This window comes from Phyllobates terribilis, unplaced genomic scaffold (assembly GCF_046119375.1).
Source record: "Phyllobates terribilis strain yellow unplaced genomic scaffold, ASM4611937v1 Scaffold_8__6_contigs__length_399053987, whole genome shotgun sequence".
Taxonomy (NCBI): Eukaryota; Metazoa; Chordata; class Amphibia; order Anura; family Dendrobatidae; genus Phyllobates; species Phyllobates terribilis.
The window spans coordinates 54499307-54525578 of record NW_027362768.1 but is presented as its reverse complement, the minus strand read 5'-3'; the positions used below and the strand labels follow the sequence as shown (position 1 = coordinate 54525578).

The window sequence follows — 26272 nt, the reverse complement described above, 5'->3', positions numbered from 1 at the left end:
GGCATACAAAAATATGGCAAAGCCCAAGTCAACATTTTTGGGAAAAATTAATTAAAAAATAAATAATAATTTAGGGACTGCATCTTTATTAACTCCTCAAGTGTCATTTAGTGTTAAAATAAAGGATTTATTAAAAAAAAATTGGCGTGGGATCCCCCATAATTTTAGTCTCTAGCGGAGGTTAAGCAGATGGCTGGGGCAGATGTTTGAAGCCTGGGAAGGGGGTAATACCCACGGAGCTTCCCAGGCTACTAATATCAGCCCCCAGCTGAATACCTAGCCTTTACCAGCTATTAAAATGGGGGACCCCCCCCCAAAGAAATGACGTGGGGTCCCCCCTATTTTAATAGCTAGCAAAGGCTAGGCAGACAGCTGGGGGCTGATATTAATAGCCCAGGAAGGGTGCCATGAATATTGGCCCCCTCCCAGGCTAGAAACACCAGCTGTCAGCCGCCCCAGAAATGGCGCATCCATAGGATGCGCCAATTCTGTCACTTAGCCTCGCTCTTCCACGCTGCCCTGGTGCGGTGGCAGGGGGTAATAGGGTTGGGGTTCATGTCAGCGCCAGCTGCCATGAAGCCCAGGTTAGTAATGATGGGCGTCTATAAGACACCCCCATTACTAACCTACAAAGTGTTAAAAAGAAAACATACACAGTACAACCAGAAAAAAATAATTTATTTGAAATAAAACACACCATTTTATTTAATTATTAGTTTACTAAAAAAAAATAGTTACCTGTCCACGTTCCTGCGCTGATCTCCCATGCATAGCTGTCACATCTGGAGATGGTGACAGCTGTGCATGGCTGCTGTAAGCTCACGCTGCCGGGAACACGTCCGCGGGAGCCACTGACTGAGGTCACCGGAGTGCATTCAGTCAGCGATGCTCCGGAGACCTCCTTTACGGCACTGCTGTACCGTGGGAATTTCTCACGGTACAGCAGGGCCGTAAAAGAGCTAACCGGAGAAGCGCTGCCTGAACTCCGGCGAACCCGCTCATGCTGCTTTACGGCCCCATCATTCTAGCGGCGGCAGCGGTTCAGAGCGGTCACATTCTATGTGGCTGCTCTAAACTGGAGATCATCGTGGGACACTCGTGGACTACTACGGAGGGGTAAGGATAAGGTTGTGGTTTATTATTTTACATTTTATTACAGGAGATCGATGGCTTCGGGGAATTAGGTGTCTAGGTGAGTATAGGTGTAGTTTTTTATTTTTTACTTTATTTTAGGTGGCGATCGGCGGGGACAGGTAATATACGAACTAATTTATTTTAGGTAACCACTGGCCACCAATGACATGTATTTAAAATTTATTGGGGACACAGTAGGGCAATTTAAATAGCAGGATCAGGCTGATGGGAACTACTGCTCCCATCGAGATGATCCTGCTGGCACGAGTGGACGGGGGACAGACATAGGCCGATGGGAGTAGTAGTGTCACATCGGCCTATGTCTGCCTGCACGCACACACCCGCACACACTCGCAGACATCGCACAGACACCGCACACACCCACAGACATCGCACAGACACCCCGCAGACATCGCACAGACACCGCACACACCCGCAGACATCGCACAGACACCGCGCACACCCGCACACACTCGCAGACATCGCACAGAGACCGCGCACACCCCCACAGACATCGCACAGACACCGCGCACACCCCCACAGACATCGCACAGACACCGCACACACCCGCAGATATCGCACAGACACCCCGCACACACCGGCAGACATCGCACACACACCGCGCACACACTAATCATGACGGGCTGATGGTCTGCGAGGTGTGGCTGACCTGTGCGGCTGTGGGAAAGTTCATGTGAGTTCATGCAATGCAGTCAAGAATGAACTCACATGAACCCTCTGAGGGCACCACGGCTACTTCAAATGAACAGCTGATCGGCATCACCTGATACCTCAGCTGTTCATTTGAAATAACCGGCAGGAAAGCGCAGCACAGAACGAGAAAGCCGGCGGTGAAGTCTTTTCACTGCCGGCTTCCCCGCCCGGGTCCTTCGCTCCCCGCTCCTTGGTGCTGCACTCCCCGCCTGGTCCTAACTTACGATCAGGATGGGGGGAGCGGAGGATCGGCGTGGGAGGCTGCGGGGAAGCAGTATGGGGCTGTGTGATTGTTTAAAAGCCGGCGGCTTTTTACCGCCCGCCGGCTTTTAAACAATCAGGAGAATTCTCCCACGCTGGGATGGCATTCTGATGACAGGCTGAATCGCAGCTGAGCGCTGCCATCCAGCTTGTCATCCTTCAGAGACACTGCAGAGCGCAGGCATTATGGGAACTTCCGATTCCGGTATTCGATATTGTAAAAATATCGGAATTAAGTATCGGAATTCCGATACAGTGAATATCGGCCGATACCCGATATTTCAGTATCGGAATGCTCAACACTAGTTACAATGCAATTTTTCTCAACTATCATCCGTATGACATCTGTATGCAATGGGTTTTTCACATCATCTTTTACTTGCTGTAATTCTCTATGTAATTGAAAGCTAGTTTTCAAAATAGTAAAGCAATCTTATATACAGATATAGATAGATAGATAAATAGATAGATACGATAGATAGATACGATACGATAGATAGATAGATACGATAGATGTCCGTGAAATATATAATTAGTTCTGTGCATGTGTAGTTTACTGTACAAGTCAGGGCTGGACTGGCCTGGCGGGGCATCAGTGAAATGCACGGTGGGCCCCAGAGAGGAGAAGGAAAAGGGAAAACATTTTTTTTTTAGGGGCACGGGTAATTCAAAAAAGGAGGATGCAGAAGCACGAAGACCTGACCCGCCGCAACGACCATGGTCGGCGTCACCACGCCATGCACGCAGACAAGTAGTGTGACCTGGGGAGGATGGAGTGACAGCACGCCATTTGGCCTGCTCTGCCACTGGGGTCACCCCTACCCTAGGCCCCTCCCCCCATCTCAAATACTTACCTTTGCTCGTTCCCCGCAGCTCTAGTGTCTTCAGCATCTCCTGACTCTGATATGTCAGGGCAGAGGGCGCCATGACGTCACTACAGCGCACCCTCTGTACTGAGCACTGCAGAGTAAGAAGACGCACTGAGTATACCAGACCTGCGGGGAATGGGGCAGGTGAGTATTTGATTTTTTTTATGTATGCAGCATTATATCGGGCCATTATATTGCATGGAGCAATTTATGAGGCCATTATATAGCATATGGGGCCATTATACTGTATGGAGCAATATATGGGGCCCATTATACACTTACACTATATGTGATGATTATACTCATTGGAGCAATTTATGGGGCCCATTATATACTATATGGGGCCATTATACTGTATGGAGCAATATATGGGACCCATTATATACTATATGGGGCCATTATACTGCATGGATCAATATATGGGGTCCAGTATATACTGTACGGAGCAAAATATGGGGCCCATTATATACTATATGAGGCCATTATACTGTATGGAGCAATATATGGGGCCCAGTATATACTGTATGGAGCAATATATGGGGCCCATTATATACTGTATGGGGCCATTATACTGGATGGAGCAATTTATGGGGCGTAGTATATACTGTATGGAGCAATATATGGAGCCATTATACTGTATGGTGCAAAATATGGGGGCCCATAATACTGTGTAGAGCAATATATGGGGCAATCATTCTGCATGGAGCAATATATGGGGCCCATAATACTGTACGGAGCATTATATGGGGCCATTATACTGTATGTAGTAATATATGGGGCCCATTATTCTGTATGGAGCACTACATGGGGTCACTATACTGTATGGAGCACTATGTGGGGCCATTATACTGTATAGAGCAATATATGGGGCCCATAATTCTGTTTGGAGCAATATATGGGGTCCATAATTCTGTATGGAGAACTATGTGGTGCCCATAATTCTGTATGGAGGACTATACTGTCCAATCTAAAATGATAAGTCTGCAGTTACTCTGTGTGGCTGCAGACTTTTGAGTCCCCCAGGGCACACCCTGCACTGCGAGAATTAGTCGGTTTCTGAGCTATTTCTGCTGTAATTTAATTTACTTTTGAAGATACTGTCTTTAATGGCGGTAACAAAATGGGGGTCCTGTTCATGTACACAATATACAGAGCTGCTGTGTATAATGGCACTGGTGATCACTGTATTACCTGTATACTATATACACAGGAGCTCTGTATATGCTGTAATGTCACTGGTGATCACTGTATTATCTGTACACTGACACTATATACAGAGCTCCTGTGTATAATGTCACCGATGATCAATGTATTGCTTGTAGTCTGACACTATATACAGAGCTCCTGTGTATAATGTCACTGGTTATCACTTCATTACCTCTACACTGAAACTATATACAGAGCTCCTGTGTATAATGTCACCAGTGGTAATATTAGCGTTATTAGCTTTGTGATTTTTATTAATGATCAGTATTGTATTATTCGGTCACTATCTGGTGGTAATGTGTGAGCTGGTTATGGTGTGGTGGTATTTATCCCTGGTATGTGGTATTATTCGGTCACTTTGTGGTGGTATTTCTCCCTTGTATGTGGTATTACTTGGTCACTATGTGGTGGTAATATGTGGTCTGGTCACAGCCTGGCGGTATTTATCCCTTGTAAGTGATATTATTCGGTCACTATGTGGTGTTAATATGTGATCTGGTCATGGTGAGACAGTATTTATCCCTTGTATGTGGTATTATTTGGTCACTTTATGGCGGTATTTGTTCCTTGTATGTGGTATTATTGGTCTTGGTATAGTGGATTATGTTGTGTATGGAGGTCACTTGTTTTCTCTAATATCAATAAGGGGAAGATTATTGATTTCCAATAGAGATTAAATACTTGAATGATTAACCCCTCCCTGTCATGTGACTAGTACACCTTAGCAAATATGCACTTAAACAGGGGTTCTACGGTGAAAACAATTAATCACCTATCCTAAAGCCATATTCACACATTCCGTATTTGGTCAGGATTTTTCCTCAGTATTTGTAAGCCAAGACCAGTAGTGGGTGATAAATGCAGAAGTGGTGACATGTTTTATTAGTGTTGAGCGAGTATGTTCTATCAACCCTTTCGCCGAGTATGCTCGGGCCGAGCTCCGAGTATTTATAGCTGCTCGGTGATATGGTTGAATCACTCTCGTGTGCATGATTTGCAACTGTTTGACACGGGAGCGATTCAACCATATCACCGAGCAGCTATAAATACTCGGAATTCGCCCGAGCATACTCGGAACAGAACATACTCGCTCAACACTATTTATTATGCTTTTCCTCTGATTGTTCCTCTCCTGGTTTTGGTTTACAAATACTGATGTAAAATACTGACTAAATACTGAACGTGTGAACGTGGCCAAAGCATAAATGATAAGTTATTGATTGGTGGGTGTCCGACTGCTGGGACCTGCATCAATCTGTAGAATGTGCAACTTTTATCTTCATTAGTATGGAATGACATGTGCGATTCAACCACCGATCCATTCATTCCCTAAGGGATCGCACTTGGCTTTTTCTTAAAGTCCCTAAAGAGGATGAATGGAGCTGTGGTCAGACATCCCATCTGCTGCTCTATTTTAAAATGGGGATAAAAGTGCCCTTTCAGGGATAAGAGTTCCCCAATCTTCCGATCGATGCAGTTTCCAATGGTCGGATTACACTGATAAATAAAATATCACCTACCTAATATTATTTTCATCAAAGAACCCTTTAATGCAAACTAGCATAATTGTACATCCCAATTATGGTGGCGCACAGTAGATGTGCAAGAGACACCTGTGTTTTACAGTCGACGCTCCGCTATAACAGGGATAATGGCTAATAGGTATTTTCATATAGCTGTAGAGTGGGCCCCTAGAGTCAATTTCCCCTGTGGGCCCCAGACACCCCAGTCCGACCCTGGTACATGTATTTAGCTAACAAATGAAAAAAATTACGTGGGGTTCCCCCTATTTTTAATAACCAGCCAGGGGAAAGCAGATAGCTGTGAGCTGGTCTTATTATGCTGGGAAGGGCCATATAACCATAGTAATGTAGGTTGAATAAAGACCTAGGTCCATCAAGTTCAACCTTCCTCCCCCAATTGTACTCCCTACACTAACACTACACTAACTTGCTAACTAACTGAGACTAGGCCTCACAATGTAGTATTATTATTATTACAATTTTTATTATTGCTGCACTATTACAATTAAAAATATACCCGTTTATAATTAAATTGTTTTAATTCATTTTATATTTTGTATTACTCTTGTGATTCTAATAATGGTATTACTAAAATCCCTATGCCTACACTGATGATTCAGAATAAGACAAAAATCCCAGGACACCTTCAACCAATTTGTGTCACAGGGGAAAAGTTCCTTCTTGACCCCAACAAAAGGCGATCAGTCCAAGAACCCTGGATCAAACCTAATTATATTACTAGTTATGTAATTACCGTATTAAACGTACTACTATAGGTGTAACATTTTGTCTAATTTAACTGTAACCCACAATGTTATGTGTATCGAGGAAATCGTACAGACCTTTCCTGTTTAGCTGCCGGAATCGCCTGTCAAACAAGCAATCTCTGCAAGTGTCACAGCTGTCTAACAGGCACAGCGACAGTGAATGAAACGCCGAGCACACCAAAATACTCGGCGCCCACCCGAGCATGCTCGCCGAAACAGTTAATGATACATACTCGCTCATCACTATTGCCCACCAAAGACACACAATACTCATTTCACAAATGCCCCTGGAGAAGCTTGTGGTGTTTTGTTTTGTTTTTCTTTCAGCAGGATTATGGATTTTTTAATATCAATAATAACATAGTATGCAGCATTATTTTTTCCACCAAACATGGCAGTACTCCAATGGAAACCTGTCAGGACCTATTTTAAATCAATGGAATCTCTTCAAAACATCTTTCATGTCTCTGATATGAAGACACGATACAAATGAGAGCTTGAGAGCTGAGTTTAGCTTGAGATCAATGAAAACATATTTCAAGCATTTACAAAGCAATTTTACACTTTCCATGCAATGTCTAGATGATAATTCCGTGTCCCAATGTTTATAGAACCAAACTAATTATTGTTCATTTATCTTAACAGATGAATACAGGATCAAACCAGTTGAAGAAGTCAAGTACATGAAAAATGGAGAGGAAGAAGAGCAGAAAATTGTGCAAAAGAACCAAGAAAATTTGGTAGACATTTATTGTTGGTTATCCATTGATTGTTATTAGTGATGAGCGAGCACTAAAATACTTGGGTACTTGTTGCTCGGGTCGAGCAAATTGGAATACTCGGGTGCTCGACCCGAGCAACGAGCCCAATGTAAGTCTACGGGAAACTCGAGCATTTTTCAGGCGGCTCCCCCCAGTTGTCTGCAGAGGGCCTAAAAATTTCCTAAATCGATGGGAACAGTGCTCAAATGACATGGGAACAGCATGGGGAAGACCCCTGAAAGCATCTCAGACTCCCACATCATTGCTGTCAACAACGTGGTCAGAGTATTACGCCACTTTCACGGACTCACAATAAAACATACAAAAACGAAACCAAAATGGATTTTCCTGTGAAATATGTTAAGGAACATCCTTTCCTGGGTAATGACTTGTATATGAGGCAAAATAAATAACCAAAAACAAAAATAGTCCTCCACAACTTGGGCTATGTTCACACGTGGCGTTTTTGATGCGTTTTTGCATTTTTGCATTACTTTCAACCAAGACAAATGCATTCACCAGGAAATGTCATTTTAACATTTTACAACCTTACCTGGCCATGTGGTGTGTGACACATCATCAGACACATGCATACAGTGTGAAAAGACATGGGAACAGCATGGGGAAGACCTCTGGAAGCATCTCTGACTCCCAGGTCACTGCCTAAAAGTGTGCCCATCATAAGTGATCCTTGGCGCATGCGAAGATGCCTCCCGCCATGCACCTGTCATTGCAGACTTGCAACAATCACCGTCCACGTCCTTGTCCCACTGCCGCGCTCAGTTGTCCCTACCCCATTCCTTGGAATGCAAGCGCAAGTATGCAGGCAGCCACCCACCCACAGGCTGCAATACTATACTGCCAAATTTTTGACAGCTGCTTGCACTTGAAATGTGGCCTTTTAGGCTCGTGGAGGCAGAAGCTTTTCATAACCTCATGCAGGTGAATGTGGCCAGGGACGGTATAGAGCCAGTCCACAACTTTTTTTGCTGAGAGTTGTATTTAGCTCGGTGAAAGGACTGGCGTAGAGGGAAACCGTATCTACCCTGCGTGTCATTTCTCCCAGGAAGTCCTGTAATTGAGCTTGTTGCAGAAGCAATTGCAGCCCGTCCAACATCCACTTGTCGGTGGTGCTTTGACACACACACATCTTTCTTTGCACATTTAATTTCTTGTATACAGAGTTGGACAATGGCCTGATCTGTAATGCGTTTTGAGAAATAACATGCATAAGCATAGCCTATCCACATTAAAAAAGCAGCCATAGAGTGTCCGGGAACCTTCCACCACATTTTTCTTAGCCAGGGCTGCTTTTCGGCAGGGTTGGACGGGCCCACCAGAGAACCGGAGACTCCTCTGGCGGGCCCTGGCTTCTCCGTCAGGAAAGTTCATAGTGCCGAGGTGAGGCCATGATGATGATGATAAAGGCCACAATCTGCTTAGTTTTCTGTTACTTGGAATGCAAGTGCAAGTATGCAGCCAGCCATCCACCCACTCACAGGCCGCAACACTAAACTGCCAGATTTCTGGGCAGTTCTTTGCACTTAAAATATGGCCTTTTAAGCTCGTGGAGGTGGAAGCTTTTCACAACCTCATGCCGGCGGCGGCCGGGTGTCCATACTTGGTCCCCAGCCGCAACTATATTTCCCGGTATCGCCTCCGCCTTCCACAAGCACGGGTCCCAGAACATTACCTGTGCCCTCCCCAATGCACTTACTGGGAAGGACCGCCTAACCACAAACACGTGGACAGGTGAATGTGGTCAGGGACGGTATGGAGCCAGTCCACAACTTTTTTTGCTGAGAGTTGCACTTAGCTCGGTGAAAGGACTGGCATAGAGGGAAACCGTATCTACCCTGCATGTCATTTCTCCCAGGAAGTCCTGTAATTGAACTTGTTGCAGAAGCAATGGCAGCCCGTCCAACATCAACTCGCACTTGTCGGTGCTGCTTTGACACACACACACATCTTTCTTTGGGCATTTAATTTCTTGTATACAGAGTTGGTCAATGGCCTGATCTGTAATGCGTTTTGAGAAATAACATGCATAAGCATGGCCGATCCACATTAAAAAAGCAGCCATAGAGTGTAGAGTGTCCGGGAACCTTCCCCCACACTTTTCTTAGCCAGGGCTGCTTTTCGGCAGGGATGGACGGGCCCACCAGAGAACCGGAGACTCCTCCGGCGGGCCCTGGCTTCTCCTTCAGGAGAGTTCATAGTGACGAGGTGAGGCCATGATGATGATAGAGGCCACCATCTGCTTAGTTTTCTGTTACTTGGAATGCAGGTGCAAGTATGCAGCCAGCCACCCACTCACCCACAGGCTGCAACACTAAACTGCCAGATTTCTGGGTAGCTCTTTGCACTTGAAATATGGCCTTTTAAGCTCTTGGAGGCGGAAGCTTTTCACAACCTCATGCCGGTGGCGGCCGGGAATCCATACTCGGTCCCCAGCCGCCACTGTTTCTCCCGGTGTCGCCTCCGCCTTCCACAAGCACGGGTCCCACAACATTACCCGTGCCCTCCCCAATGCACTTACTGGGAAGGACCGCCTAATCACAAACATGTGGACAGGTGAATGTGGCCAGGGACGGTATGGAGCCAGTCCACAACTTTTTTTGCTGAGAGTTGTATTTAGCTCAGTGAAAGGACTGGCATAGAGGGAAACCGTATCTACTCTGTGTGTCATTTCTACCAGGATGTCCTCTAAAGCTGCTTGCACTTGAAATGTGGCCTGAACATTACTGCTGGTACTTTTTGTGGGAATTTGCTTGCCTTCTACCAGCCTGGAATATTTCCAGCAAACTATGGTACGACGCCATGGTATTAGCAGTGCCCCCAGTACCAGTAGAGAAGCCATCCCCAATTTCCTTCTCAGGAATTTTATTTGGTAGACTGAGTGGCAGCCCAAATACATTTTCTCACAAAGGAGCTGAAGATAGAGTGGCAGTAGGTGCAAGTTTCTCCAGCCTCTTAGATATTAGAGGGTGAACCGCAGCACATTGGATCAGTGGTTAGCACTGAAGCCTTGCAGCGCTGGGATCCTGGGTTCAAATCCCAGCAAGGACAACATCTGCAAGGACTTTGTATGTTCTCCCCATGTTTGCGTGTGTTTTCTCCTCAGTAAAAATAGAGTGTCTGGGTACCGTCCCACACACTTTTCTTAGCAAGGACTGCTTCTCGGCAGGGTTGAACGGTCCCACCAGAGAGTCCTCTGGTGTGCCTTGGCTTCTACCTCAGGAGAGTTCATGATAGCACTAACTTTGCAGCTGCTATGGGGCTCTTGAGCGGGTGAGAAAGGTTATCCCTCAGAATCAAATCCTCTGGTGAGCACAATGTTTTTCAATCTGAAACAGCTTCTCAGTGGGAGTTGTATTTCACCACAGCCATATTCTTTAGCTCGGTGAAAGGACTGGCATAGAGGGAAACCGTATCTATCCCGGCTGTCATTTCTCCGTCACAAGGTTCCGCCCATTGTCACACACGACCATGCCTGGCTGTATGTTCAGCGGTGAGAGCCACAGATCAGGCTGCTGTGTTACAGCTTTCAACAACTCTGCAGCGCTGGGCAGTTTGTCAATTAAGCATGTTATCTTCAGCACAGCCTGTTGCCACTTGGCCAAGGCAGTGCTGCAGTGCTGTCAGCTTGTGACTGATGTGGAGATGGGGGAGGAGGTGCATGAGCTGAACAATGTGATTACATTGAAGTTAAATTGGTGACGCTGTTTTTTATACTAAAGAAAGATCCTATTGTTTTGTTTTTTTTACGTTATTTTTTAAGACAAATGCATTCACCGGGAAATGTCATTTTAACATTTTACAACCTTATCTGGCAATGTGATGGTGTGTGACACATCAGACACATCCTGTTTTATTTATGATGGAAGGACTCTGAAAGTCATAAAGCCTATTTTTATAGGGCCATCAGACGGCCCTTACTATTCTTAAAAGGCCAGCAGTCAGCCCTCGATGAGGGAGGAGGGCCTCATAAAAAAATGTTCCCATTAGAAAGGAGCGGGCCTCCTATACTTGTAATGCCCATGCACTAAGTGTATGGGCTGACAAACATTTACCCCTGGGGGGTATACATGAACATACTGTATAAAAAATTTTTTTTACGGGCATCATAAACACCCTTTAAAAAAAATTATGTGGGTGTTGCATCACGGACCACGGTCACCCTGGTGATATGGTGGTGGAGGATGAGGAGAAGGAGGAGGACAAGAGCAAATAGCCAAAAGCAGGAAGCGTATACCCATGTGTGGATGTGAAAAGGTGCATGAGAATACATCTCCCAAGAAAAGACACTAGATTTGAGTTTCTGTTACACTGCTATGATTCGGTGGTGTTGAGAAGTCTGGCCCAATCCAGCCCTTGTTCATTTTTATAAGAGTCAGACTGTCAGCATTTTCAGTTGACAGGCGGATGCGGTTATCAGTTCTAATTCCACCAGCGGCACTAAAAACCCGCTCTGATAAAACGCTGGCGGCAGGGCAGGTCAGAACTTCCAAGACATAGAGAGACAGTTCATTCCACGTATCCAGCTTGGATACCCAATAATTATAAGGCACAGAGAAATCACGGAGGACGTTGGTACAGTCGGCAAGGTACTCCCGCATTTTCCCAAACTTTGCACTCCTTGTAAGAGTACCCCGCGCCTCAGGGCCTGTGCGATGGGAGGGTCTGAGAAAACTCTCCCAGAACTTTGACAGTGTTCCTCTGCCTCTGCTGGATTGAAGTTGTGTTTCTCTCGCCTGTACTCCTTGGTTGTCCAACGAAGTGTGCCCTCTGCCCCCAGCGTTTTCAGATGGGAATTTTTTTAATAGTTCCGCAACAAGGGCCTTCTGGTACAGCCCTATTTTTTGTAGACCTGTCAGCCTCAAGAATAAGAGATATAAAGTTCTCCTTGAAACATGGGTCTAGAAGTGTCACCAACCAGTAATGACTGTCACCCAAAATTTTGAAAACGTGAGGGTCATGGGAAAGGCAGCGTAACATAAACTCTGCCATGCGTGCCAGACTACGAACAGGCAAGACTTCCGTGTCCTCACCAAGAGGATGACTGACCATGCTCTCCTCCTCCTCTCTGTCCTCTGGCCATCCACGCTAAACAGACGGTATGACAGCTGTGCAGGTAGTACCGTCTATAGTGTATGAAACTAGCTCCTGTCCTTCCTCCTCCTCCTCCTCCTCTTCCTCATTGTCACCCATTCCACATTGGGATGAGATGAGGCTTGGCTTGTGTAATCACCCTGTATGGTTCCTTGCTCCATCTCATCTTGCTCCACCTGCAATGCATCCTCTTTGATTGTGAGCAGAGAGCTTTTCAGAAGACAGAGAAGCGCGATGGTGATGCTAATTAAGGTGTCATCGCCGCTCACTATCTTGGTGGAGTCCTCAAAGTTTTGGAGGATGGTACATATGTCTGACATCCATGTCCACTCCTGAGGTCTTATGTGTGGAGTCTGAACTGAATACCGACGGCCTTGTTGATGCTGGTACTCAACAACTGCCCTCTTCTGCTCACAAATCCTTCCCAACATCTGCAGTGTAGAGTTCCAATGCATGGGGACATCACACACCAGTCTGTGAGCCGGAAGCTGCAAATGCTGCTGAAACACTGCAAGGGCGGCGGAAGCTGTAGCTGACTTTCTAAAATGGGCACACAGGCGGCGTACTTTAACAAGAAGATCCGGCAGCTCCGGGTAGGATTTGAGAAACCGCTGAACCATGAGGTTAAGCACATGGGCCAGGCATGGTACGTGTGTGAGCTCGCCTCGCCTCAGAGCCGCCACCAGGTTCCGGCCATTGTCACACACGACCATGCCTGGCTGTAGGTTCAGCGGTGTGACCCACAGATCTGCCTGATCTTTCAGAGCTGTCCACAACTCTTCAGCATTGTGCGGTTTTTCACCTAAGCATATTAGCTTCAGCACAGCCTGTTGCCGCTTGGCCGAGGCTGTGCTGCAGTGCTTCCAGCTTGTGACTGATGTGGTCATTTCGGAGATGGAGGCTGAAGAGGAGGAGGAGGCTGAGAAGGATGAGGTGCAGGAGCTGTAGACCGTGGGGGAAACCCTGATTGACCTAGGGCCCGCAATCCTTGGCGTCGTAAGGACGTGTTCCGTCCCAAGGCCCGACTGCGTCCCGGCTTCCACTATGTTAACCCAGTGTGCCGTCAGCAAGATGTACCGTCCCTGCCCACAAGCACTTGTCCACATGTCCGTGGTTAGGTGGACTTTCCCGGTAACTGCGTTGTTGAGGGCACGGCTAATGTTTTGGGACACGTGCTTGTGTAATGCGGGGACGGCACACCGGGAGAAATAGTGGCGGCTGGGGACAGAGTACCGAGGGACGGCCGCCACCATCAGGTTGCGGAATGCTTCCGTCTCCATGAGCCTAAAATGCAACATTTCGAGCGCAAGCAGTCGTGAAATGTGAGAATTTAGTAGTGTGGCCTGTGAGGCGTTGGCTGCATATTTGCACTTGCATTCCAAGGACTGGGGTATTGGCAACTGAACGCTGCGCTGGGACAATGACATGGACGTGCTTCCTGATGCTGCTACTTGAGAGCGTGCAACGACAGGTGCAGGGCAGGAGGCGTCTTCGCAAGCACCATGGACAGGGGATTGGCTTGCATGCACAACAGCGGAAGAAGCAATGGTGCCACCCGCAGACACTGTTCCTGGACCCTGGGGCTCGGCCCACAAAGTCGGGTGCTTTGCTGCCATGTGTCTGATCATGCTGGTGGTGGTCAAGCTGGTCGTTTTGCCACCCCTGCTGATGCTGGCCTGGCAGGTGGTGCAAATGGCCTTTTTGGGGTTATCGGCAGAGTCTTTAAAAAACAACCAGACTCGGGAAGACCTAACAGTTGTACTGGCATCTTCCTTCGTGTTGGTGTTACGGGGAACGGTTGCCTGCCTTCTGTCTGCGGCCACCACACTGCTTCTTCCTGCCTGTTGGGGTGCTCTGCCTTCCTCCCCCTGTGTGCTGCTGTCCTCGCTCTGCATGTCCTCCTGACAGGTTGGGTCAGTTACTATATCATCCACCACCTCGTCTTCCACTTCCACACCCTGGTCCTCCTCCTGACTTTCTGGCAATTGTGTCTCATCATCATCCACCTCTTGTGACACTTTCCCACCGTCGCCTTCGTGTGACCGTGGCTGCTCAAATATTTGGGCATCGCTACACGCGATCTCCTCTTGCCCAGCTTCAAGTGGACTCGGCGAGAGGCCCGAATGTATAAATGGAAAAGTGAACAGCTCTTCAGAGTATCCAAGTGTTGGATCAGTTGTCTCTGGGTACTCGGCACGGTGGGAGGAAGGAGGATCAGGGTGAGGAATATGCCATCCAGACTTACGGCTACTGAGACTTGACCGTGTGGAAGACAGGGTGGTGGTGGCTAAGTGACTGGAAGCATTATCCACTATCCAACCAACAACCTTTTGACACTATTCTGGGTTCAATAGTGGTGTGCTGCGGTCCCCTATAAATTGGGAATAGGAAGGTCAGGCGAGAAGATGTGGGTGTTTGTTGTGGCACAATTTCGGCTTGCCCACAGCCTTGTCCTCGGCCTCTGCATGCACCATTACCATCACGTCCAGTTCCTTGTCCCTTGCCACGTGCCTTGCCCACTTTAAATGGAGGACAGTATCTTCCACGCTCACTACAAATGACTGAGTTTGGAGCGAACTTATATGTGATCCATGTGATGGAGAAAACTGAGTTTTAAATACCTGGCCTGTAGGTAAGTAGTTTGAACAGCAAACTGTTGTGAATTGCTTCACTGACACACTAAAGGAAATTTTTAATGGAGGCCAGAAATGGCAGTATTTTCTGACAAAGTATATGTGATCCGTTTGACGGAGAAAATATAGTTTTAAGTAGCTGGATTTCTAGCGCTCTAATATGGAAAGGACCTGGCTGTATTCCTTAGTGCCAACAAGCAAATGGCGCAGAAAAAATGGTGTTCTCTGGATTGCTTTTTAAGCAAATAATGAGGATTAAGATCCAAAGAAAAGTATTCCTGGCCCCTGAGACCTGGGCCTTTGTATAGAAATATCTAACAGCAGCAGAAGGCAGAATTAGAATGGAGCCTCTTGTGCTATATGCACTGCAGTCTGCTATATATACTGCCTGCCTATACACCCTGCCTGCCTGATAGCTCTGCAGATGGATTAGTCCTCAGAAGGACTGTTTGTTAAGATGGATATGTGTAATGTACGGTTTTTCTCCCTACACTACCTAATACACAAGCAAATCTGTCCCTGACGCAGCAGCACCTCTCCCTACACAAGCAAATGGCGCAGAAAAATGGTGTTCTCTGGATTGCTTTTTAACCAAATAATGAGGATTAAGATCCAAGGAAAAGTATTCCTGGCCCCTGAGACCTGGGCCTTTGTATAAAAATATCTAACAGCAGCAGAAGGCAGAATTAGAATGGAGCCTCTTGTGCTATATGCACTGCAGTCTGCTATATATACTGCCTGCCTATACACCCTGCCTGCCTGATAGCTCTGCAGATGGATTAGTCCTCAGAAGGACTGTTTGTTAAGATGGATATGTGTAATGTACGATTTTTCGCCCTACACTACCTAATACACAATCAAATCTCTCCCTAGCTCAGCAGCAGCTCTCCCTACATTGTCTGATCCGGAGTGACTGTGACGAGCATGGCGGCGCCAGGTCTGACATAGACCTGATGACTCTGTGCGGCCAGCCAATCACTGTAATGCCCACAACCAACATGGCTATGGCATTACAGTGCATGGCAGGCAATCCCTGTGACGCGCCCCCGGGGCAATGGGGTACTCGGCAGCCGGGCCTATGGATGCTTGTGGGGGCGTATGTCACAGTGGCTGGCCCGGTCCGTGTCCCAGGGCGGTCAACCAAAAAGGGGGATTGTAACTTGGATAGGAAAAATAAAATAAATAGTTTGTGACGTCACCTGTGGTGCCTGGTAAGGTTTACCAGCGCTGCTGCAGACCTCCAGGGGGTGATGGGATAGCAGTTGAGGTGTTTCTGCTCCCCACAGGTGGAGCGGGGCCCCGGGGGCAGTGTGGAGTTTTGTGGGTGGTGATGCTGGGACTTGTAGTGCAAGCGGATGGCGCAGCAGGAGTAATTGACAGAGACAGGGGATTCGCTTCAATACCTTTACTGGTGCGGATGTCAGGTACGGTTCAGGGTACTCAGTAGGATGGGTGCACTTCAGGACTTCTCCCCAGTGAGCGGGTATAAGCCCTCCTGGTCCGTGTCTGCCTCTCTGTATGCTCCTGGCCAGCCTGCAACTGGGCCTAGCTTATGTGTCGTGCTGTTCCTTCACCAGTCACTCGGTAGTAGGACCTTCTGCTGGCAACCACTATCCCTGGTAACGCTGGGGCCTTCGTGGTTCCTGGTCCTGTGTGGGTCTAGCTTCAGGTCTGCCAGGGACTTGTAGTCCTCCTGGAATGCCGGTGGTCCCTACTGGGTATAAAGGGACCCTGTAGGCGCGGACCCGGTGTCCGGTTTGTATACTGGGGTGAGCCTATGATGCTCCTCTGCCCCCTCAACTCCTCTCTCCTTTCTCTTCTTGCCTTCGGCCACACTCGGGGCCCTCAGAACTCAGCAGCAGACGCTCTGCATCTTCGCTGCTCTCAGCGTCAGCACACTCTCAGACTCCCTCTGTCTGACTACTCTCACTGAACTAACTGAGCTGCCTGGCTCCACCCTCCATATATATCCCTATCAGGGCTCCCTCTGGTGGTATGAGGTGGAAGGGTGGAGGAGTTTGTATGTAATGAGGGCCTCTTGTGGAGAAGTCCGTCCATGCACCCTTGGTCCTGTGGTACCTGTGCACAGCAGGGTGCCACACCTGCATGTTCATTGGCTCTCTAAAGAGCACCAAACATGCAGGGAGGGGACCCGAGTTCCCGCCCGAGAAACCTGGAAATACTTGGCGAGCGCCGAGCATCTCGAGCAGTGAGATGCTCGGGCGAGCACCAAGCAGTAGTGAGCATGCTCGCTCATCGCTAATTGTTATCCACCTGCATGATTTCTAATGGAAGCATGATATTATCTCTGACTTATGTATAGCCCCTTCCTGACATGGCCAATTTCATTTTTGCATTTCCTACTCTTCTTCCAAGAGCCTTAACTTTATTTCTGTGTCAACATAAACATGAAAGCTGTTTTTTTTTGCGGGATGACTTGTATTTTTGAATGACACCATTCATTTTGGTGAACATTGGTCATAATTTCAAAAATCATCACTGTAAAAGATAATGCTTTACCAGCACCAGGTCAGATTACCAATGCACTACAGGATGCAGCAAGCCTCAATGATAAAGGTGGGGGCAACACATGTGCAAAATACTGATGCAGACAGCCACTCACTAACCTACCAATTCATGGAGGGGGTGGTTGTGTAGTATTATACATGCACATCGATGGAGTCTGTATAGGGCACCAGTCACACAGATATGTGTGGTGCACAGTGTCTAGCTAGCAGCCTATTGATGACGCCCATACTATTAGATCAGGTGGGTTGCCCAGCACTATATACATGCACACCCACAGGACAGACGCCCCAATTCACCCAGCCAACACTAAAGAGGCCTCACCACATCCTGCAAAAAAATGTGCAAAAAAGATGAAAAATAAGATAAATACACCACATGAAGTATTGGTCAATATTTTGGCCAAAATACACAAGCTCGCAACTCAAACATCAAGGGTCCTCATGTGTTAGGACTCGGAAGTATGAGGACCCTTAACGTCTACACAGCCATCCCCTCCATGAATTGGTAGGTTGGTGGGTGGCTGTCTGCATCAGTATTTTGCACATGTGCTGCCCCCACCTTTATCATGGAGGCTTGCTGCATCCTGCAGTGCATTGGTAATCTGACTTGGTGTTGGTAAGGCATTATCTTTTGCTGTGATGTTTTTTGACACCATTCATTTTAGCACATAGTGGACTGGAAAGCGAGAAAAAAAATTCCATGAGCTGTAAAATTATGAAAAAAATTGAATTTTTTTTTTTTTTTGGGGGGGAATTGGGTTAATTATTTTTACAGTTTGATACAACAAATTTTTCTGGATGCAACGATACCACATATGTGTCTAATTTTATTTTTTTTATCTTTAGTTTTAATGGGGGGAAAAGCAGGGTGATTTGGAATTTAAGGTTATTTATTTTATTTTTTTTACTTTTTACTGTATTTGTTTGTCCGCTTAAGGACCACAGTTATGCAGCATATAGCAAAACTAACAGTCTCCTTTGAAGACCAACCACAGGCCTTGTTTCAAAGGAGCTCAGTGATGGCAGGCACGAAGATCTTCAAAACACACCTGGCTGTCATAGCAACCCATCGGTGCTGATGGGCACATAGAATGACATGCCGCTACGCCAGCACGCTGTTAATGTTGCTCTCAAAGATTGATAGTGGCATTTAACAGGTTAACAGTTGTGGGCAGAGCTCTGCTCCACCTGTGGCTGTTAGAGGTAGACCCTGACTGTGTGTCACAGCCATTATCTGCTAGGTATGGGGCGAGCTCACCAACTACTGACGCGCGCCGTACATGTACAGGGGATGTCTGTAAGGGGAAAATGGGATGGCAAAAATAAATCTTATCTGTCAGAGTAATGCTTACCTATGTAGGGGCAGTGTATTAAGGTATGTGCACACATCAAGTATTTGATGCAGACATTTCTGCACCATTTCTACATCTCTTGGCAGGAAAAATGCAGTGTAAAATAGATGCTTTTTGCTGCGTTTTTAGGCTATGTGCCCACGATGCAGAAATGAAGCAGAAAATTTCTGCAGCATTTCTGCATCTCCCTGGCAGAAAAAACGCATGCAGATTGTGCATGCGTTTTTCCTGCAGAATACATGCGGATTCACATGCGTATCCACATGCGTTAACGCATGTGTTTCCGCATGCGGACTGACAAGCACTTTCCAGGCGATAGCATCACTTGGAAAGTGCTTGACAACTAGGTCACACTGTATAAATCCATGCAAACGGCATGGATTTATATAGTGTGACCGTAAAAATAAAAAAAATAAAGCTATACTCACCCCCGATGCCCCGGCGTGTGCTGCAGCGCTCGTCCTGGCTTCTTCCGGGTTGCCGGCACATCGCGAGACAGCCTGCGGTCACATGACCACGACGTCATCTCAGGTCCTGGAAGGTAAGCGCTGCAGGGGCCGCCGGACAGGTGAATATAAACTTTATTTTTTATTTTATTCTTTTTTTTTACAGGTACAATGGTACCCAGGTCTGGATGAGAGTCTCCTCTCCTCCAGAACTGGGTACCATCCGCACATTGAGATACATGTTATCCGCTTGTACAAATGTACAGACACGGATTCTATGCGTCTCAATGCAAGTCAATGGCGGCGCTTCCGCTGCGCTTCCGCAAAATTAATGAACATGCTGCGGATTTATGAGCGCTGCAGAAACGCTGTGGAAAAATCCGCAGCATGGGCATTGACATTGCGGAATGCCATTGGGGACCATGGGGTGCGGATTACCATGCGTTTTTGAAGCGTTTCCGCTGCGGAAATTCCGCAGCGGAAACTGCTGCGGAAACTCATGAAAAGCGCATCGCGTGCACGCAGCCTTACTGGCATTTTTGGTGCAGATTTTTCCCCACTCATTACTATGGGTGAAAGAAATGACATGGAACAGATTTATACCAGCACCAAATCAACCAGGAAAAAATAAGCAACGTGTGCATGAGACTTCAGGATTCTCATTCACTTTGTTGGTTTCAGGAGACCCTTCAGGGTTTGCGACAAATCTGCACAGAAAAAAACGCACATCTGCAGCATGTGCACAGGCCCTTACAGCTACAGTTTCATGCTCCTACAGCAAAAATGGCACGATAATTAATATGCTGTTTGGCTACTAGGAGTGCTGAAAGAATACATTGGCACATTGTTTGCATATGGGCAATTCTTAGCAACATAGTAAAGTGACAGTTGTGATTTAAGTTGCCATAATGGAATACTAACTTTTATATAGCTTAAAGCGCACCTATCACTAAATTTTTTATTATTTAACTTAAATACAGATGTAATAACATTTATCATTTGACCAAAACATTATAAACAAGGCATATAGCAAGTGGGAGAAAAACTCCCTTTCTTGGCAGGAGCCTCCACTCAACTGAGCCAGGCGATTCCCCCTTCTCTGCTGTGCTGACGTCACTCTCGCAGTCTGCCTGAGCCCGTGCAGCACTGTGACTGAGCTGGATGTGGGTATGTGCTGTGCTCCATAACTCACCAGGCAGTGAGCTGGAGGCTTCTCTCCGGTTTCCTCCTTCACCTCCCAGTTCCCTTGCTCACACTGTCCAGCAATGAAGCCTGCTGGAGTAGTGATTGTGCCCCTCCCCCACTGTCACCACAAGCACCTTGAAAGGAGAAAGATGTTACCAGCCACAGAAACTAAACGCTGAGGAAGTTACGTGCCAGAAAAGAGGGGTGTTATTTACTTCATATGGTCAGTGTATGTATAATTGTGTGTATACATGTGTGAAATGTCTGCATAGATGTGAAAAGTGCATGCAGGCGTGTATGGTGCATTTGAGAACTGCATGTAAACATATATGCTGTGTGTATATATGCACTATGTGTATATATGTGTGCAGTGTAAGTGTATATATATATCTGCAGTGTGTGTATTTTTATGTATCTGTATACCTGTATGCAGTGTGTGCATGTATATGTATGTGTGTGTGTATATATATATATATATATATATGTATTGTGTGTGTGTATATATATATATATATATATATATATATATGTATATACACACATACACGCATATATATATACACACATATATATATGTATGTGTGTATATATATAATATATGCGTGTGTATATATATATATATATATATATATATATATATATACAGTACAGACCAAAAGTTTGAACACACCTTCTCATTTAAAGATTTTTCTGTATTTTCATGACTATGAAAACTGTGCATTCACACTGAAGGCATCAAAACTATGAATTAACACATGTGGAATTATATATTTAACAAAAAAGTGTGAAACAACTGAAAATATGTCTTATATTCTAGGTTCTTCAAAGTAGCCACCTTTTGCTTTGATGAATGCTTTGCACACTCTTGGCATTCTCTTGATGAGCTTCAAGAGGTAGTCACCGGAAATGGTCTTCCCACAATTTTGAAGGAGTTCCCAGAGATGCTTAGCACTTGTTGGCCCTTTTCCCTTCATTCTGCGGTCCAGCTCATCCCAAACCATCTTGATTGGGTTCAGGTCTGGTGACTGTGGAGGCCAGGTCATCTGGTGTAGCACCCCATCACTCTCCTCCTTGGTCAAATAGCCCTTACACAGCCTGGAGGTGTGTTTGGGGTCATTGTCCTGTTGAGAAATAAATGATGGTCCAACTAAACGTAAACCGGATGGAATAGCATGCTGCTGCAAGATGCTGTGGTAGCCATGCTGGTTCAGTATGCCTTCAATTTTGAATAAATCCCCAACAGTGTCACCAGCAAAGCACCCCCACATCATCACACCTCCTCCTCCATGCTTCACGGTGGGAACCAGGCATATAGAGTGCATCCGTTCACCTTTTCTGCGTCGCACAAAGACACAGTGGTTGGAACCAAAGATCTCAAATTTGGACTCATCAAACCAAAGCACAGATTTCCACTGGTCTAATGTCCATTCCTTGTGTTCTTTAGCTCAAACAAGTCTCTTCTGCTTGTTGCCTGTCCTTAGCAGTGGTTTCCTAGCAGCTATTTTACCATGAAGGCCTGCTGCACAAAGTCTCCTCTTAACAGTTGTTGAAGAGATGTGCCTGCTGCTAGAACTCTGTGTGGCATTGACCTGGTCTCTAATCTGAGCTGCTGTTAACCTGCGATTTCTGAGGCTGGTGACTCGGATAAACTTATCCTCAGAAGCAGAGGTGACTCTTGGTCTTCCTTTCCTGGGGCGGTCCTCATGTGAGCCAGTTTCTTAGTAGCGCTTGATGGTTTTTGCAACTGCACTTGGGAACACATTCAAAGTTTTCCCAATTTTTCGCACTGACTGACCTTCATTTCTTAAAGTACTGATGGCCACTCGTTTTTCTTTACTTAGCTGCTTTTTTCTTGCCATAATACAAATTCTAACAGTCTATTCAGTAGGACTATCAGCTGTGTATCCACCTGACTTCTGCACAACACAACTGATGGTCCTAACCCCATTTATAAGGCAAGAAATCCAACTTATTAAACCTGACAGGGCACATCTGTGAATTGAAAACCATTTCTGGTGACTACCTCTTGAAGCTCATCAAGAGAATGCCAAGAGTGTGCAAAGCAGTCATCAAAGCAAAAGGTGGCTACTTTGAAGAACCTAGAATATAAGACATATTTTCAGTTGTTTCACACTTTTTGTTAAGTATATAATTCCACATGTGTTAATTCATAGTTTTGATACTGTGTATATATATATATATATATATATATACATATACACACAGGGTGGTCCAAAAGTAGGCGGACAGAAAGTTTAATAATGTTATGAAGGGGGAGATTTATCAAACATGGTGTAAAGTGAAACTGGCTCAGTTGCCCTTAGCAACCAATCAGATTCCACTTTTCATTCCTCACAGACTCTTTGGAAAATGAAAGGTGGAATCTGATTGGTTGCTAAGGGCAACTGAGCCAGTTTCACAGATCTAGTTTTCACAGATAGATCTCCCCCAAATCTGTTTTCTTTTCAGATAATTCAGATAACACATAATGGCAAATAACTTAAATACAGATAAAAGAAAATGGATTTTAACAGAGTATTGGAAATCTCAAAATGCTGGAACCGTTAGAGCAAATTGGGTTGAAACATTTGGTACTCAAGCCCCAAAGAGACAAACTATTTACCGCATTCATGACAAATTCAATGTCACTGGCTCAATCCTTAATGCTCCAAAAACTGGTCGACCCAAAATAGTCTGTACAGAAGATAATAAACAACTTGTTGTTGAAACATTTGTTCAGAGTCCAGAAGAGCCTCTTTGGAATTGGGAAGTTCACGAGCTTCTATCATGCGAATCCTGATATCTATTGGGTGGAAAGCTTATCGTCCACGTCTAATTCATGGTTTATTGGAGGATGATCCAGACAAGCGCCTGCAATTTAGTGAGATTATGCTTAACGAAATTGAAGAAAATCCAGTAATTTTAGATAACATTATATGGAGTGATGAAGCTTCTTTCAAATTATTGTATTTACTGGTATAATGAGAACATGCATTTAACATTAGAGCAACAACTAAAAGAGCCTGGTGTCAATGTTTGGGGTGGTATTTCAGGTTTTGGTGTTTTAGGACCAATATTTTTTGATGGAACAGTCACAGGAGATAAGTATCTCGAAATTCTAATGAATCAAGTTGTTCCCCAGTTACAGCAACAGCCTAATTCAAATGACCTTTATTTTCAACAAGATGGGGCCCCTCCACATTATTCAAGAGTAGTCCGCGAGTATCTTGATGAAACATTTCCTATTAAATGGATGGGCCGAAGAGGCCCACTTGATTTGCCGGCACGTTCACCAGACTTTACCCCAATGGATTTTTTCTTTTGGGGAGTACTCAAGGACAAAGTTTATAGTTGAAAACCAAAAAGTGTCAGTGATTTGAAAAATTACATAAGAGATGCATTTCAAGAAATTAATACCCAAAGAGACTTGTGCAAAAACGCTTTTCGAAGCGTAAGAGGCGACTTCAAAGCTGTGCAAATTGTAATGGAAAACAGTTTGAGCACCTGCGTTGATAACATTTAAGGGCTTTTGTATTATTGTTCAAATAAAATTTAATTGTCAATGTTATGCTTGTGTTAGTAAATAACATTTATTTTGATTTAAAAATAAAATTATATTATTTTCTGTCCACCCACTTTTGGACCACCCTGTATGTGTATATATATATATATATATATATATATATATATATATATATATATATAATAGCTATTGAACCCATTCTAGCGAGCATTTTTATTGGTATATGGTCTACCATGCTGGTATGTGCTGCCCCCATCCTGGCATTTGTGCTGCCCCCATCCTGTCCCCCCATCCTGTCCTGGTATGCATGGCACCCCATCCCTCATCCTGGTAAGCATGGTACCCCTCATCCCTATCCTGGTATGCATGGCCCCTCATCCGAATCCTGGTATGCATGGCACCCCCACATCCCTATCCTGGTATGCATGGTACGCCTCATCCCTATCCTGGTATGCATGGCCCCTCATCCGAATCTTGGTATGCATGGCACCCCCACATCCCTATCCTGGTATGCATGGCACCCCCACATCCCTATCCTGGTATGCATGGTACCCCTCATCCCTATCCTGGTATGCATGGCACCCCTCATCCCAATCCTGGTATGCATGGCACCCCTAATCCCAATCCTGGTATGCATGGCACCCCTAATCCCCAATCCTGGTATGCATGGCACCCCTCATCCCCAATCCTGGTATGCATGGCACCCCTCATCCCCAATGCGGGTATGCATGGCACCCCTCATCCCCAATCCGGGTATGCATGGCACCCCTCCTCCCCAATCCTGGTATGCATGGCACCCCTCATCCCCAATCCTGGTATGCATGGCACCCCTCATCCCCAATCCTGGTATGCATGGCACCACTCATCCCCCAATCCTGGTATGCATGGCACCCCATCCCTCATCCTGGTATGTATGGTACCCCTCATCCTGGTATGCATGGCACCCCATCCCTCATGCTGGTATGCATGGTACCCTGCATCCCTGTTCTGGTATGTATGGTATCCCTCATCCTGGTATACATGGCACCCCTCATCCCAATTCTGGTATGCATAACCTTCTCATCTCCCAATCCTGGTATGCATGGCACCCAATCCCTCATCTTGGTATGCATGGCCCCCTCATCCCCAGTCCTGGTATGCATGGCCCCCTCATCCCTATCCTGGTATACATGGCACTCCTCACCCCTCCCAATCATGATATGCATGGCACCCCATCCCTTATCCTGGTATGCATGGCACCCCATCCCTTATCCTGGTATGCATGGTACCCCTCATCTCTATTCTGGTATGCATGGTACCCCTCATCCCCAATGCTGGTATTCATGGCACCCCTCAGCCCCTAATCCTGGTATGTATGGCACCCCTCATCCCCAATCCTGGAATACATGGTCCCCTCACTCCCCAATCCTGGTATGCATGGTACCCTAATCCCCCAATCCTGGTATGCATGGTACCCCTCATCCCTATTCTGGTATGAATGGCACCCCGTCCCTCATCCTGGTATGCATGGTACCCCACATTCATAACCTGGTATGCATGGTACCCCTCATCCCTATTCTGTTATGCATGGTACCCCTTATCCCCAATGCTGGTATGCATGACACCCCTCATCCCCAATCCTGGTATGCATGGCACCCCTCATCCCCAATCCTGGTATGCATAGTCCCCTCACCCCCAATCCTGGTATGCTTGGTCCCCTCACCCCCCAATCCTGGTATGCATGGTACCCCTCATCCCCCAATCCTGGTATGCATGGTACCCCTCACCCCCCAATCCTGGTATGCATGGTCCCCTCACCCCTCAATCCTGTTATGTGTGGCCCCCTCATCCTCCAATCCTGGTATGTGTGGCCCCCTCACCACCCAATCCTGGTATGTATGGCACCCCTCATCCATTTCACGCTGCACACATACAAAAAAAAACACTTTTACTCACCGTTGCTTCCCTGTGATCCAGCGCTGCTGCGTCCTGTTCTGCCGGAGGCCGGGGGAGGAGTGTGGCGCCGGAGTATGCGCGTGTCCATGCCGCGCTGTCCGATGCCATTTTGCTGAAGACACACTGCAAATGTGTCTTCAGTAAAATGGCGCCGGATAGCGCTGTGCGCATGCGGCAATTCCGACGCCTTCACTGCTACCCCAGTCTCCGGCGAAAAGAGAGGCACCGCGGCAACGCTCCTCCCAGTCAGGTAATTATGGCGCCGGAGATAGCGGTATGAGTTGAGTGCATACGCATACCGCGATCTCCGGCGCCATACACTC

The 26272-nt window shown here is 46.4% G+C and overlaps 1 protein-coding gene across 2 annotated transcripts in view; it reads left to right on the top strand.

Annotated features, from left to right (window-relative positions):
- Positions 1-26272, top strand: part of CUNH1orf21 (chromosome unknown C1orf21 homolog) — a 201474-nt gene that overhangs the window by 138890 nt on the left and 36312 nt on the right. For both annotated transcript variants that reach the window (XM_073642971.1, XM_073642972.1), the window contains exon 3: positions 7120-7214. In XM_073642971.1, coding sequence (XP_073499072.1) covers positions 7120-7214 — 95 coding nt within the window. The remainder of the gene's footprint in view (positions 1-7119; positions 7215-26272) is intronic.